At 47.5% G+C, this 13,924-nt stretch overlaps 1 protein-coding gene across 1 annotated transcript in view; it reads left to right on the top strand.

The window, feature by feature from the left end:
* Positions 1-745: 745 nt before the first annotated feature.
* Positions 746-13,924, top strand: part of LOC117365102 (transforming growth factor beta-2 proprotein-like) — a 50,663-nt gene continuing 37,484 nt past the window's right edge. The window contains exons 1-2 of the mRNA XM_033955060.1: positions 746-2,078; positions 4,142-4,305. Of these exons, the coding sequence (XP_033810951.1) occupies positions 1,736-2,078; positions 4,142-4,305 (507 nt within the window). The 5' untranslated portion in view covers positions 746-1,735. The remainder of the gene's footprint in view (positions 2,079-4,141; positions 4,306-13,924) is intronic.

Genomic DNA, 13,924 nt, shown 5'->3' with positions numbered 1-13,924 from the left:
GCACCCCACCAATCCTCCCACCATGAAATCTGACATACCTCCGAGGCCTCCAAAAGCAGCAGTAGCAGCACTGAACGGGCTGCTTCGCGACTTGCCCCACTAGGGGTTCCCTCTACTACATCACCAATGATGTCATCAGTGATGCGGCAGAGGGAAGCCCCCGACAGGGACGGCCACGAAGCAGCCCATTCAGAGCACTGCCACAACTGCTGTTTTAGTAGGCCTCGGAGGTATGTCAGGTCTCACCAGGGTGGGGGTCGCTGAATCGGTGAGTCCAATTTTCTCGGACAACGAATCAATTCACCAAAGTGAATCGGTGAGTCAATTTCAATCGGCGAATCTGGCAGCACTAGTAGAGACTGGTTCTAATTGAACTGGAAGCCCAAAGGAGCAGGAAGAAATCAGACCCGTGGCTGTGCAGATAAACCCAAGTGCATATATAGTATAAATAAGTGTGTACCTAAGATGATCAGTATAGTGCATGTGTGTGTTTGTAGGCATCTATCATGATCTATAGAGTGTATGTGTGTGAGAGTGAGGACCTGTAGAGTATGTATATAATTTGTGTGTGTGTGTGCCTATGATGACCTGTAAAATATACTGTGTGTGTGTTTTGGCTTGGTAGGAGTTAGAGCTGAATGCTTGCTCTGTAAGTGAATGAGTTTCAGGAAGGGGAGGAGAGAGGTGGAGGAGGGAAGAGATTTTCACAACTTCTCCCACAGCACAACCCCTGCTGCTGATAATCTGAAATCCAGAAAAAGTTATAAACTAATCTGAACTCCCCCCTCATCTGCATCGACCAAAGCACCCAGACTCCAAGCTACTCTCTGCAGCACCAAGAGAACCAGATGCCATCCTGCTCCCTGCAGCATCAAAAAAACTTGACTCCATCCTGCTCCCTTGTAGCACAAGAGAACCAGACTCCCTCCTGTTCCCTCCAGCACCAAGAAATCTTTGACTCCATCCTGCCCTCTGCACTGCAGCACAAGAGACTGTTTCCACCCTGCTCCCCCGCAGCACCAAGAAACCTTGAATCCATCCTGCTCCCTTGGCTGCAGCACAAGAGAACCAGACTTTCTCCTGTACCCTGCAGCACCAAGAAGCATTGATTCCATCTTGCTCCCCTGCAGCTGAGTTTCAGTCTCACTCAAACACTTTTGAAGGGGCCCTGAAGCTGGGTTTTGTTACATTCTGAAACAATGCAATCTGCAGTTTAAGGCTCTTGTGAAACCTGTCCAAGACTCCTTTTCCCATAAGGGAGCGAAAACAAATGAATGTTTGTGTGATTTTCCCGAGCTGCAATTCTAGGAAGGGAGAGTCCATTGCCAGTCAAATATTCTGAGTTTGGGGTCTAGGTGTGGAAAGATGGAAGGTCTGGGTGGGCAGCCCTGAAGCCCTTAGGCTTGGATGTAACCCCTGTTGCTGTCACTAGAGGATCGGAGGTGGGGGTGGGGGGTGGAGGGTTGCTGATCACACAGCCTGGAGCTCTGGCGTCTGCAGGGAGAAGGAGGAATACAGGTATGTCTCTGTCTGTTGCCACACGTCTCCTGCAGCAACCCAGGCTTCTGTCTCCACTCTCTGCTCCTACTCATTGACCAGCCTCTGAGAAAACGCTGCCTCCCTCCCAAAAAAAGAGATCTGGCTTTTCCCCCTGGAGAAAAAGCTCCATCCTACTCAGGGACTTTCTGATGAGTTTTGGAGTGCTTCTTCTTGCTGTGGAAATCCTCTCTCTGCCATGCACGTCCTTCTCTTGTGTATCTCCTTCCTGGAGCTGGCCAGGGAGCTGCTGGCGTTGTCTACTTGCCAGCCTTTTAACCTGGAGGACTTCAAGGCTAAGCGCATCGAGGCGGTGAGGGGCCAGATCCTCAGCAAGCTGCGGTTCATGGACCCTCCCGAGGAGACAGTGGCGCCCGCCGAGGTGCCCCCTGAAGTCATGCTCTTGTACAACAGCACCAAGGAGCTGCTGAAGGAGCGGGCGAAAGAGCTGGCGTCGCTGTGCGAGCCCGGGAGCAGTGAGGAGGATTACTATGCCAAAGAGGTGCAGAAGATTGACATGCTGCAATACAGCGAAAGAGAGAGTAAGAAGCCGTGTGTGTGTGTGACAGAGTCTGAAACAATAACGCGTGACAGCAAGGAGAAGTGTGTGTATGACAGTAACGGTGCGTGAGAACAAGAAGAGTATTTGACAAGAAGAAGGAGCATTGTGTGTGTGTGAGAGAGGAAAGAACAGTGTGAATCTCGGTGCAGCATGCAGATGTTACGGTAAGGGGAAGTGTGTTGCAGATGTTACAGTATATGTGTGTGTGTGATGTTACAGTGTGTGTGTGTGTGATGTGATAGTGGATAAGACAATGAAGCCGTCGGCACAGTGCGCAGCGGCCACTAAGAAAGCGAATAGAATGCTAGGTATAATCAAGAAGGGTATTATAACCAGAACGAAAGAAGTTATCCTGCCGTTGTATCGAGCGATGGTGCGCCATCATCAGGAGTAGTGCGTCCAATATTGGTCACCGTACCTAAAGAAGGATATGGCGATACTCGAGAGGGTTCAGAAAAGAGCGACACGTTTGATAAAAGGTATGGAAAGCATTTCATACACTGAAAGACTGGAGAAACTGGGGCTCTTTTCTCTGGAGAAGCAGAGACTCAGAGGGGATATGATAGAGACTTACAAGATCACGAAGGGCATAGAAAAAGTGGAGAGGGACAGATTCTTCACACTTTCGAAAACTATAAGAACTAGAGGGCATTCGGAAAAATTAAAAGGGGACAGATTCAGAACCAATGCTAGGAAGTTCTTCTTCACCCAACGGGTGGTGGACACCTGGAATGCGCTTCCAGAGGGCGTGATAGGACAGGGTACGGTATTGAAATTCAAGAAGGGATTGAACAATTTTCTGAAGGAAAAGGGTATAGAAGGGTATAGATAGAGGGTTACATACAGGTTCTGGACCTGATGGGCTGCTGCGTGAGTGGACTGCTGGGCATGATGGACCTCTGGTCTGACCCAGCAGAGGCACTGCTTATGTTCTTATATGTGTGACGTATGTGTGAGTGTGTGTGTCTGTGTGTCAGAAGCAGCATGAAGGTGTTATGGTAAGGAGAAGAGAGAGAGAGAATGTGTGACAATAAAATTATCAGTAAAAATAAATGTTTGTGGGACCGTAATAAATGCGCTATGTGACTGACACACACGTGTTTGTGTGTGTGTTTTGTGACAGTAAGGAGTAGTATATGTGAGCATGTATGTGACAGTACCAGTTAGGGCTTCTAGCTGGCCCAAATTTGCAAGAGGGACTGATCCAGTCCTGGTTTTACTCCACTGTATACTTGTAATCCTGCTTTTCTTAGGAATGTCAAGTCGAGTGTGTGTCTTTGTGGATGTGAATGTAACAAGCAGTGTGCGCATGTGTATGTGAGAGACATTAAGGAGCAGCATATGTGTGTGACAGTAGCAAGAGGAATGGCTGACAGTGCGAAGCAACGTGTGTGTATGACAGTACTAAACAGATCGTGTAACATAAGCAGAAGCGGTATATGCATATATGATGGCAGCAAGCGCAAGAAGACCCAAGTTTCCACAGGAAATGAAGAGCGGATCCAAACGAAGCTGTGGAAGCTCAATGTTCTCGGACTTGGAGATGATTTTATTTGAAATTTTCTTGATAAAAACACACAAAGCAAGAGAAACTGCTGTATAACTTAATCCATATGTCTTTTAGAAGGACCCAACATGGGCCGTGTTTCGGCTAAACACGCCTTCCTCAGGGATCCAAGCTGGAGCCAACCAGTTCTTAAGACGTGGAAAACAAGTAATAAAAATCCCAGTCCATAAAATTGCTGAGCGCAAAGTGCAGTTGGGTCCTTCTAAAAGACTTATGGATTGCACTTGCACAGCAGTTTCTATTGCTTTGTGTGTTTTTATCAAGAAAATTTCGAATAAAATCATCTCCAAGTTCCGAGAACATTGAGTTTCCACAGCTTCCTTTGTTTGGATCTGCATATGTGATGGCAACAAGCAGAATGTGTGACAGTAAGCATTGTGTGTGTGACCGTCACAAGTACGAGGTTTATGTGTGCCTGTATTGTACATGGTCTGTGTGACTTCCTCACCTCTGCCCTGCTCTCCCTTACATCCTAGATGTTATTTCTACAAGCTCACATAGTTCCTTCTTCCGCATCCTGCGTTTTGATGTCTCATCTTTGGAGAGGAATTCCAGTAATATGGTGAAGGCTGAACTCCGAATCTTCAAGGTTCCCAACCCAACATCTAGGGTGACAGAGCAAAGAGTAGAGCTTTACCAGGTAATGGACCTCAGGGGGATCAAAGACATGGGCACCCTTTCTCAACTGTTGATCAGAGGCCAACCAGGACTAGAGAATCTCTTCCAGTCCCTGATTTACTTGCTACTGTGCTAGTGGTATAGCCCCCGGGGAGGGGGAGGGGCTTGGGGGCCCAGGCCCCCTCCAGAACTGAAGCATTCCTTTACATTTGCTGGTAAGGATGCTGAAGCCCATTATCCCAATAAATACAGTGCCTGAGCTGCTCCCCTCCTCCTTGCGCTGCTTCCTTAATGTAGACGTCAGTGGTGTGCCTTCAGCAACTGACTTCTGCATTAAGGAAGCAGCATTGAGAAGCAAGACAGTGACTTAGACGCTTTGTTTATTTGGCCTGCCTCCCAGTAAAGGTATGTATAATGCATGGGCGGGGGTTGAAGAGGAGGATGATAAAGGAAGGCATTGCCCCCCTGAGCACCCCTAAAATTAGAGGGCTGGCTATGCCTCAGCTACTAACACTCTCAAAAACACACATAATACCCCTACACCCACAGCACCCTCCAAGATCTGCCATTACAGACACACTGGCCAAGATCAAGTTCAGTTTGTGTACCTGACCACAGGTACCCTACAGCACCCTCCATTGCTATAACTCTGGGATAACATAACCAGTGAGCTTCCCCCATCTCTGTCAGCACTTCTATATCATCCCTAGAGCCTCTCCTCAGTGACGTAGTAAGGGGGGGGGGGCAGTCCACCCCGAACGCCATGTTGGTGGGGGCGCCGGAACCCCTCTTCCTCTCTGCTCCACTTTTTCCCACTCCTCCCCCCTCGACACGCGCGTGCCCCTTCCCTTCCCCCTTCACCGCCGCGAGCAACAACTTTAATGTGCTCCTCGCGACTGCATCGTGTCTCCCGCTGATGTCACTTCCCAGTGCTGCGCATAGGTTGAAGTTCTTGTTGCTCATGGTGGTGAACAGCTAGAAGCATGGGGGTAGGGACGAGGGTTGCTTCTGCAGCAGGGGGGATCAGAGAAGGAGTGGGGGTGGGGGGACATGAGGGGGGAGGGTGTTACCATCCCGGGCATCTCTCACCTTCACTAAACCACTGCGTCTCCTGCTGGTAGGACCTAGGACTTCAGACCTGTGAACTACACTACACGCAACAGAAAGGGTGAAATCAATGACAGAGGACTTAAAAAAAGACTTATAAGTATGGTTAAGGGTTTGCAAAATGAGCTTTGATGTTAAAACATGTGCAACAGGGACATGAAAATCCTTTTGCCACAATATAAGTCAGAACAACAAGAATTAGAAATTGTCAAATGAGAGACCAGTGGCGTACCTAGGGTATGTGGCACCCGGGGCCCATCATTTTTTGACACCCCCCCCCCCCCCCTCATGTAAAATTTTTTTTTTATTTTTTTTTTGCAATAACCATGAAATGGAATAAATGGTCAGAATAGAAACAGGCAGTGAAAATTTTCTTTTTTTTTTTTTTTTTTTTTTCCAAAGTATTTTTATTGAGAATGGCAAAAGGTCCAAACAAGCAACCATGGTCTGTACAGAAACTTATACATTATCAAAAAGAACACAGAATGAGAGTAACAGCAACAACAAGCATGAACAAGCCTCTCCCAAGAGAAAATTGCCAATGAGAGGCATAGCAATACACAACAAAAGGCCAAAACTTGGGGCAAGCAAACAAATCCCACCCCAGAACCCACAAGAATAATAAGCCGGACTAGACCCTCAGCCATATTTTATAATGAAAAAAACCCCCACAAGCAACAACACCCAGACCGCTCACCAGACACACCAATCCGCACAACAAGCACCCAAGAAACACCCAGCCACCACCCAGACAAAACTACCAGACACACCTACCCCACCAAGCCCAGACCCAACCCCCCCCTCCCCAGAGAGTGCAAGCGCAAAGTGGACCGTGAAAAGGGCAGCTGCAGAAGTGGAAAGCCCCAGATAAGTAGGTTAGCTAAAGAAAGCCCACAGATAGAAGAAATCAGGATAACAGAAGTTCCAACAAATGCTCCCACAGAAAATTTTCTTTTATTGAACCTCATTTATGTAACCATTATTCCAAACATAACATAACATAAATTATGTCTGAATTGTCATGACATCAGAAGTACATATGGAGTAGTTGCAGGTGATGCTTGGGACAGTTCTGATTATGTTAGTTTGGTTTTATGTGTTTTTTTAATAGAAGGGTTTTTATTTCTTTTTTTAAGGTTTTGTAGTTTGTGGTCGAGGTCAATAGGTTGTAGAGTTGGGGGTCAAGTGTTGCAGCTCGAATGGCTAGGAGGTTGTCGAACAGTTTTTTTCTTTTGACGTTTTTGGTTGGAGGGTGTGTGAATGGTGCGTGAGTTCTCCTATGTCTGTTTGAAGTGGATTGAATTATTTAGCTGAAGAAATTAGTTACCCCCCCCCCATTCCACACACATTAATTCTCTTCCATTTTTGTTCCCATTATAAAAAAACACTGATAAGTTCCCAGGAAAAAAATACATTAAAATAAGAAGTGAAAACAAAGGCCCCTACAGATGAGAACATAACATAAGAATAGCCTAACTGGGTCACACCAATGGTCCATCATGCCCAGTAGCCCATTCTCATGGTAGCCAATAGTGCTGCCCGATTCAGAGAAAAATATTTCATTCGATCCGATTCACCCTGTTGAATCGATTTTTCGATTAGATTCACTGTTAATGACACCGCTTTTTAAGTTTAAACAAAGTATAACAATAAATTTCACAACAACAATAAATTTCACAAAGTACTTAAAAAAAAAAAAATCACATTTTTCCATTAAAGCAGTTCTGGAGACATTTGCTTGAACAGTCTTTTTTCCCAGTCCATAAGCAAGCAATATGAAAAAGATTTCCTTAATTATCTACTCAAACATTTTTGCTATTTACTTTCATTGTACCTATACTATTATTCAGTAGAAAAAATGGACTTAACTGTGCAGGAAATGAATCTCCTCATACACCCACCATATAGTGCAAAAATGTGCAAAGGTCTGTTTTTTTCTTTCGATCACTACATAGCCTAATGCCACACAAGCAGCGCTGTTACAAACATATTCTGAAGGTCAATGCTAAGGTTGACAAAGTTTCCTTCCTTGGACCAGAAGGAGATACTGACAAACCACTGGAAGAGATTCTAAAACAACTACCCAGAAATAACACCCAAAGACCCACTCAGTGTGTGAACCAGTTGAGTGGAGTGGACTAACTGGGGGTGGAAATGGGCCCAGAGTTTGCTCAGCAGAATTTCCCAGACTACCTCTTCCTCTCAACACACTGACATGCTACCACCACCACCAACACTAGGAACACCTCACCGAGTATGCCAGCAATGCTTATAAACTTTATAAAACACATTATTATATTTTCTTATAAAGCATATATTTTAACTGAACTCAGCCTTGCCATTCACAAAAATAGAAAAGTTCCCATTTCAAGCTGTCTCATGTACACTTTTCAAATCTAACATATTGTAATCACAAAACAGAAAATAAAATTATTTTTTCTACCTTTTGTTCTCTGATCAATATTCAAATCTTGTTGGTCCCAGGCTCTTGTTGTCTTGCTTGCCAGGGTCTCCTTTCTCCGTGCTAACCATCCGTCTGCCATCTCTGTTCTCCCCTTCCGTTTCCCTTCCCTCTCCCGGAGATCTGGCATCTTTCCTTTTTTTTGTCTCCATCCACAGATTCACCTTTTCTCAACTCCCCACCACCCCAGGATCCACCATCTCTCCCTTTCTGTTCCCAACTATCCTCCTATCCAGTATCTCTATCCCCCCTCCACACCATCCCCTGTTTCCAAGTTCTCTCCCTTTCTGTTCCTTCCCTCCCTAAATCCCATTATGCACCATCTCTCTCCCACTCCTCTGTTTTTAGACCCATTATTTCTAACCCCCAAAGTCTGGCATATGCATGTATCTTTGAACCCCCCCTTCCCTCTCTCCCTCTGTGTACTTTTACACCAGGACCCCCCTCCCCCGAAGGTCTGTCCCCCCTCCGAAGGGCTACACCCCACCCCTGAAGACCTGCACCCCCCGAAGGACTTTACCTCCCACCCGAAGGTCTGTCCCCCTCTGAAGGCCTGTCCCACCCCCTTGTAGGCCTGTCCCCCCTTTAAGGCCTGCCTGCCTGCCTTTCCCCCCCTTGAAGGCCTGTCTCCCCCTTGAAGGCCTGCACCCCCCTTGAAGGCCTGCACCCCCCTTGAAGGCCTGCACCCCCCCTTGAAGGCCTGTCCCCCCCCTTGTAGGCCTGTCCCCCCCTTGAAGGCCTGTCCCACCCCCTTGTAGGCCTGTCCCCCCTTTAAGGCCTGCCTGCCTGCCTTTCCCCCCCTTGAAGGCCTGTCTCCCCCTTGAAGGCCTGCACCCCCCTTGAAGGCCTGCACCCCCCCTTGAAGGCCTGTCCCCCCCCCTTGTAGGCCTGTCCCCTCCCTTGTAGGCCTGTCCCCCCCCCTTGTAGGCCTGTCCCCCCCTTGAAGGCCTGCACTCCCTTGAAGGTCTGCACCCCCCCGAAGGCCTGTCCCCCCCTTGAAGGCCTGTCCCACCCCCTTGTAGGCCTGTCCCCCCTTTAAGGCCTGCCTGCCTGCCTTTCCCTCCCTTGAAGGCCTGTCTCCCCCTTGAAGGCCTGCACCCCCCTTGAAGGCCTGTCCCCCCCCTTGTAGGCCTGTCCCCCCCCCTTGTAGGCCTGTCCCCCCCCCCTTGTAGGCCTGTCCCCCCCTTGAAGGCCTGCCTGCCTTTCCCCCCTTGAAGGCCTGCACCCCCTTGAAGGTCTGCACCCCCCCAAAGGCCTACACCCCCCCCCGAAGGTCTGCACCCCCCTGAAGGCCTGCCTGCCCCCCTTGAAGGCCTGCACCCCTTGAATGTCTGCACCCCCCCCCCCGAAGGCCTGTCCCCCCTTGAAGGCCTGCCTGCCTGCCTGTCACCCCCTCCCCCTTGAAAGCCTGCTTGCCTGCCCGCCCGCCCCACCCTGAAGGCCTGATGCCCCGACCCACCCCGAAGGACCGCTCGCCCCCCTGGCCTCCCCGCACCACCTATGAACAGCCGCAGCAGGATCGCGAAGTCAGCGTCGGGTACCAGCCCTAAGGGGGTGTTCCCGGCCTTGCCGTTCAGTCCCCCGCCACCCCCGAAGGACCGCTCGCCCCCCTGGCCTCCCCGCACCACCTATGAACAGCCGCAGCAGGATCGCGAAGTCAGCGTCAGCGATCCCTGCTGCTTCCTGCGCCACGGTCCCGCCCCTCCTCTGACGTCAGAGGAGGGGCGGGATCGCGTCGTAGGAAGCAGCGCAGGGATGCTGACGCTGACTTCGCGATCCTGCTGCGGCTGTTCATAGGTGGTGCGGGGAGGCCAGGGGGGCGAGCGATCCTTCGGGGGTGGCGGGGGACTGAACGGCAAGGCCGGGAACACCCCCTTAGGGCTGGTACCCGGGGCGGCCCGCCCCCCCCGCCCCCCCCTAGGTACGCCACTGTGAGAGACAGATGTAAGGGTGATCATCACAGACGATCATCTCAGCCAGTCCATGTGATAAAGCAACAGGTGTAACACTAACAGTATGTGGTTAAATAGAAATACACTTCTCCCTCCTTATTCGCAGTTTCAGCATTCGCAGTTTCGATTATTCACGGTTTTTAGCTTGCTGGCTCCTCCCCCCAAATTACATCAACTTACATAGAGAAATTGCTGATTCCAAGCGTTTACAGAGAAAATCGGTGATTCCCAGCACTTTGTTCACCGTGTTTTCCCTCTCCTTCAGGAACAGGCCAGGTCTCCCACCATGTTATTCGCGGTTTCACCATATTCACAATGGTTTTTTATAGAAAACAGCGAATAACATATGAAAAAGTTATTTGCAGTTTTTCTGTATTTGTGGTTCTGTTAATCCCCTATCACAGCGAATACGGAGGGAGAAGTGTATTGTCAGTGGACACAATACGGCCATGTTGCCTTGTATAAGTCACTAGTGATACTTCATCTTAAGTACTGTGCTCAGTTCTGGACATTCAGAGCAAGGAAGCGGTTCTTAGAGGCTATATTGTCTTATTTACAGTAGGACTCTGGTGGTTCTTCACCTTGTGTATTGTGCTTAGATCTGGATATTCAGAGAACTGGAAGCAGTTCCGAGATGGCCATGTTGACTTCTATACAGTAGGACTCTGGTGTATCTTCACCTCGTGTATTGTGCTTAGATCTGGATATTCAGAGAATTGGAAGCAGGTCCGAGATAGCCATGTGACTTCTATACAGTAGGACTCTGGTGTATCTGCACCTCGTGTAATGTGCTTAGATCTGGATATTCAGAGAACTGGAAGCAGTTCCGAGATGGCCATGTTGACTTCTATACAGTAGGACTCTGGTGTATCTTCACCTCGTGTATTGTGCTTAGATCTGGATATTCAGAGAATTGGAAGCAGGTCCGAGATAGCCATGTGACTTCTATACAGTAGGACTCTGGTGTATCTGCACCTCGTGTAATGTGCTTAGATCTGGATATTCAGAGAACTGGAAGCAGTTCCGAGATGGCCATGTTGACTTCTATACAGTAGGACTCTGGTGTATCTTCACCTCGTGTATTGTGCTTAGATCTGGATATTCAGAGAATTGGAAGCAGGTCCGAGATAGCCATGTGACTTCTATACAGTAGGACTCTGGTGTATCTGCACCTCGTGTAATGTGCTTAGATCTGGATATTCAGAGAACTGGAAGCAGTTCCGAGATGGCCATGTTGACTTCTATACAGTAGGACTCTGGTGTATCTTCACCTCGTGTATTGTGCTTAGATCTGGATATTCAGAGAATTGGAAGCAGGTCCGAGATAGCCATGTGACTTCTATACAGTAGGACTCTGGTGTATCTGCACCTCGTGTAATGTGCTTAGATCTGGATATTCAGAGAACTGGAAGCAGTTCCGAGATGGCCATGTTGACTTCTATACAGTAGGACTCTGGTGTATCTTCACCTCGTGTATTGTGCTTAGATCTGGATATTCAGAGAATTGGAAGCAGGTCCGAGATAGCCATGTGACTTCTATACAGTAGGACTCTGGTGTATCTGCACCTCGTGTAATGTGCTTAGATCTGGATATTCAGAGAACTGGAAGCAGTTCCGAGATGGCCATGTTGACTTCTATACAGTAGGACTCTGGTGGCACTTCACCTCAAGTACTGAGCTCAGTTCTGGACATCAAGAGGATGGAAGTAGTTCAGAGAAGGGCTACTAAAATGATTCAAGACCTGCAACAGAAACCTACATTGAAAAGCTTGAAACACTCACAATTTACAATTTGAAAGGAAGAAACAAAAGAGGAGAGGTCATGGAGATAGGATAGAAACATTCAAATATTTGACAGTCTTCCAAAAATCATAAGAAGAGAACATTTCCTAAAGAAAGGATTTTAAGGAGTTATAATATAAGTTCAAAGAAAGAAGGTTTAAAGAAAGAATTTAAAAAAACACTTCTTTTCTGAGAGGACAGTTAATGTTTGGAATAACTATGAGGGTGGTTTGAAAAGTTTGGTGAAAAAGTAAGTTAAACAACGTAGTCTCCATCAAAGGCTATACACTTAGTCCAGCGAGTTCCTCTATTTTTTTTTTTTTGGTATCATAGGAAATATAGCTTATGAAAAAACAAAACTGTAGTGCAGTTTTTAGCCCCAGCCACAGCAGTAACAACTCCGATGCTCATATAAATTCTATAAGTGTAGGAGCAGTTACCACCTTGGCTGGTGCTAAAAACTGTGCTATGGTTTTGTTAAAGGGTGAGGGGTAAGTGTATAGCCCTCGATGGAGACCATGTTGGTTAACTTGTCTTTTTACCAAACGTTTTAAACATATGAACATAAGAATTGCCACTGCTGGGTCAGACCATTGGTCCATCATGCCCAGCAGTCCGCTCACGCGGTGGCTCTTAGGTCAAAAACCAGTGCCCTAATTGAGTCTAGCCTTACCTGCGTACGTTCTGGTTCAGCAGGAACTTGTCTAACTTTGTCTTGAATCCCTGGAGGGTGTTTTCCCCTACAACAGACTCTGGAAGAGCGTTCCAGTTTTCCACCACTCTCTGGGTGAAGAAGAACTTCCTTACGTTTGTATGGAATCTATCCCCTTTTAACTTTAGAGAGTGCCCTCTCGTTCTCTCTACCTTGGAGAGGGTGAACAACCTGTCTCTATCTATTAAGTCTATTCCCTTCATTATGTTGCGCGTGGGCTCTCCCTCTGGCTCTGACATCACTTCCTAGGCACTGGTCCACAAAGTGACATCAGAAGAAGACCCAATGCAGGCATAGCAGCAGGTTGGGGGTTGCTGCTCACACCAGGAATGTTACAGAAGTACGAGGGAAGGGAAGCAGCGTGCCTGTGCGGCAGGAGTGGGGTGGGGAAGGAACAGGGGAGCAGAGAGGACGGGTGCCATGCCCCTACGAACACCGCACCCAGGGCTGACCGCTCCTCCTTACTACACCACTGGGTACTATTGAATAAGTCAACAGAGATCTTAAAGGTTGTGCATTTAGGAACCACCATTGATAGTTTTGATATCTGTTTTCAGGTCTGGGCTAAGAGTATCTGATGTCAGCCATGCACTGCCCCCTTTCCTTCCCACCCTCAGGTAGCTCTGCCACTCCTTACCGTGTAAACCAGTGGTCTCAAACTCACGGCCCGGAGGCCACATGCGGCCCACCAGGTATTATTTTGAGGCCCTCGGTATGTTTATCATAATCACAAAAGTAAAATAAAACAGTTTTTTGATCATATGTCTCTTTAGCTATAAATGACAATATTATTATTAGGACTTAGCCAAAAGATTTATAAACTATAAAGAGTTTTACCTCATGCAAAATTATCATCTCTTTAATAAGACATTAACTATTTTTTCTGAGGCCCTCCAAGTACCTACAAATCCAAAATGTGGCCCTGCAAAGGGTTTGAGTTTGAGACCACTGCTCTAAATATATAAAATACAGATTTTCTTTTTTTTAACCTTCCCCTCAGCCCCTATCACCACATCCAACAACTCTTCTTCTCTCCCCAATCTCTGACCACCAAAGGGTTTGAATTTGAGACCACTGGTGTAAACCATAAGTAATGTCTAAGTCCAATTTTGGATATTTTGAGGAAAATGTCCATTTCCAATCCCACAAGACGTCTATCTGTTTTTGTTTTTTTTTAAATTTAAATGGCCCAGCTAGATGTTTTATCCAGTTAGACGTCTATCTTTTTTTTTTTTTTTTTCAAAAATAGCATAGCTAGATGTTTTCTTCAGCTAGACATCTCTTTTTTTTTTTTGCCATTATAAAAAAAGTCTAAGCCATTTGCTTGTAGGAGGGGCCAGCATTTTTAATGGAGTGGCCACACAGACATGCCTGCAGAGCAGTGGGGTACTCTAGGGGGCACTGCTGTAAACTTCACATTAAGGGTGCCAGGTAACACATCTCACCATAACCCCTGTACATTATATGGTGAGCTCTCCAAAACTCCTGCAAAACCTACTGTACCCACCTGTATACCACCCCAATAGCCTCACGGGAGTATGTGGTGCAGGAGTTAAAGCTATAGCTTCAGCATCCTGAGGCTGTGGGTTCAAGCCCACGCTGCTCCCCCCCTTGCACCAGATACATT

Source organism: Geotrypetes seraphini, chromosome 8 (assembly GCF_902459505.1).
Source record: "Geotrypetes seraphini chromosome 8, aGeoSer1.1, whole genome shotgun sequence".
NCBI classification, from domain to species: domain Eukaryota; kingdom Metazoa; phylum Chordata; class Amphibia; order Gymnophiona; family Dermophiidae; genus Geotrypetes; species Geotrypetes seraphini.
Note: the sequence above shows the minus strand (reverse complement) of the source record. Positions and strands in the feature narration are given on the sequence as shown.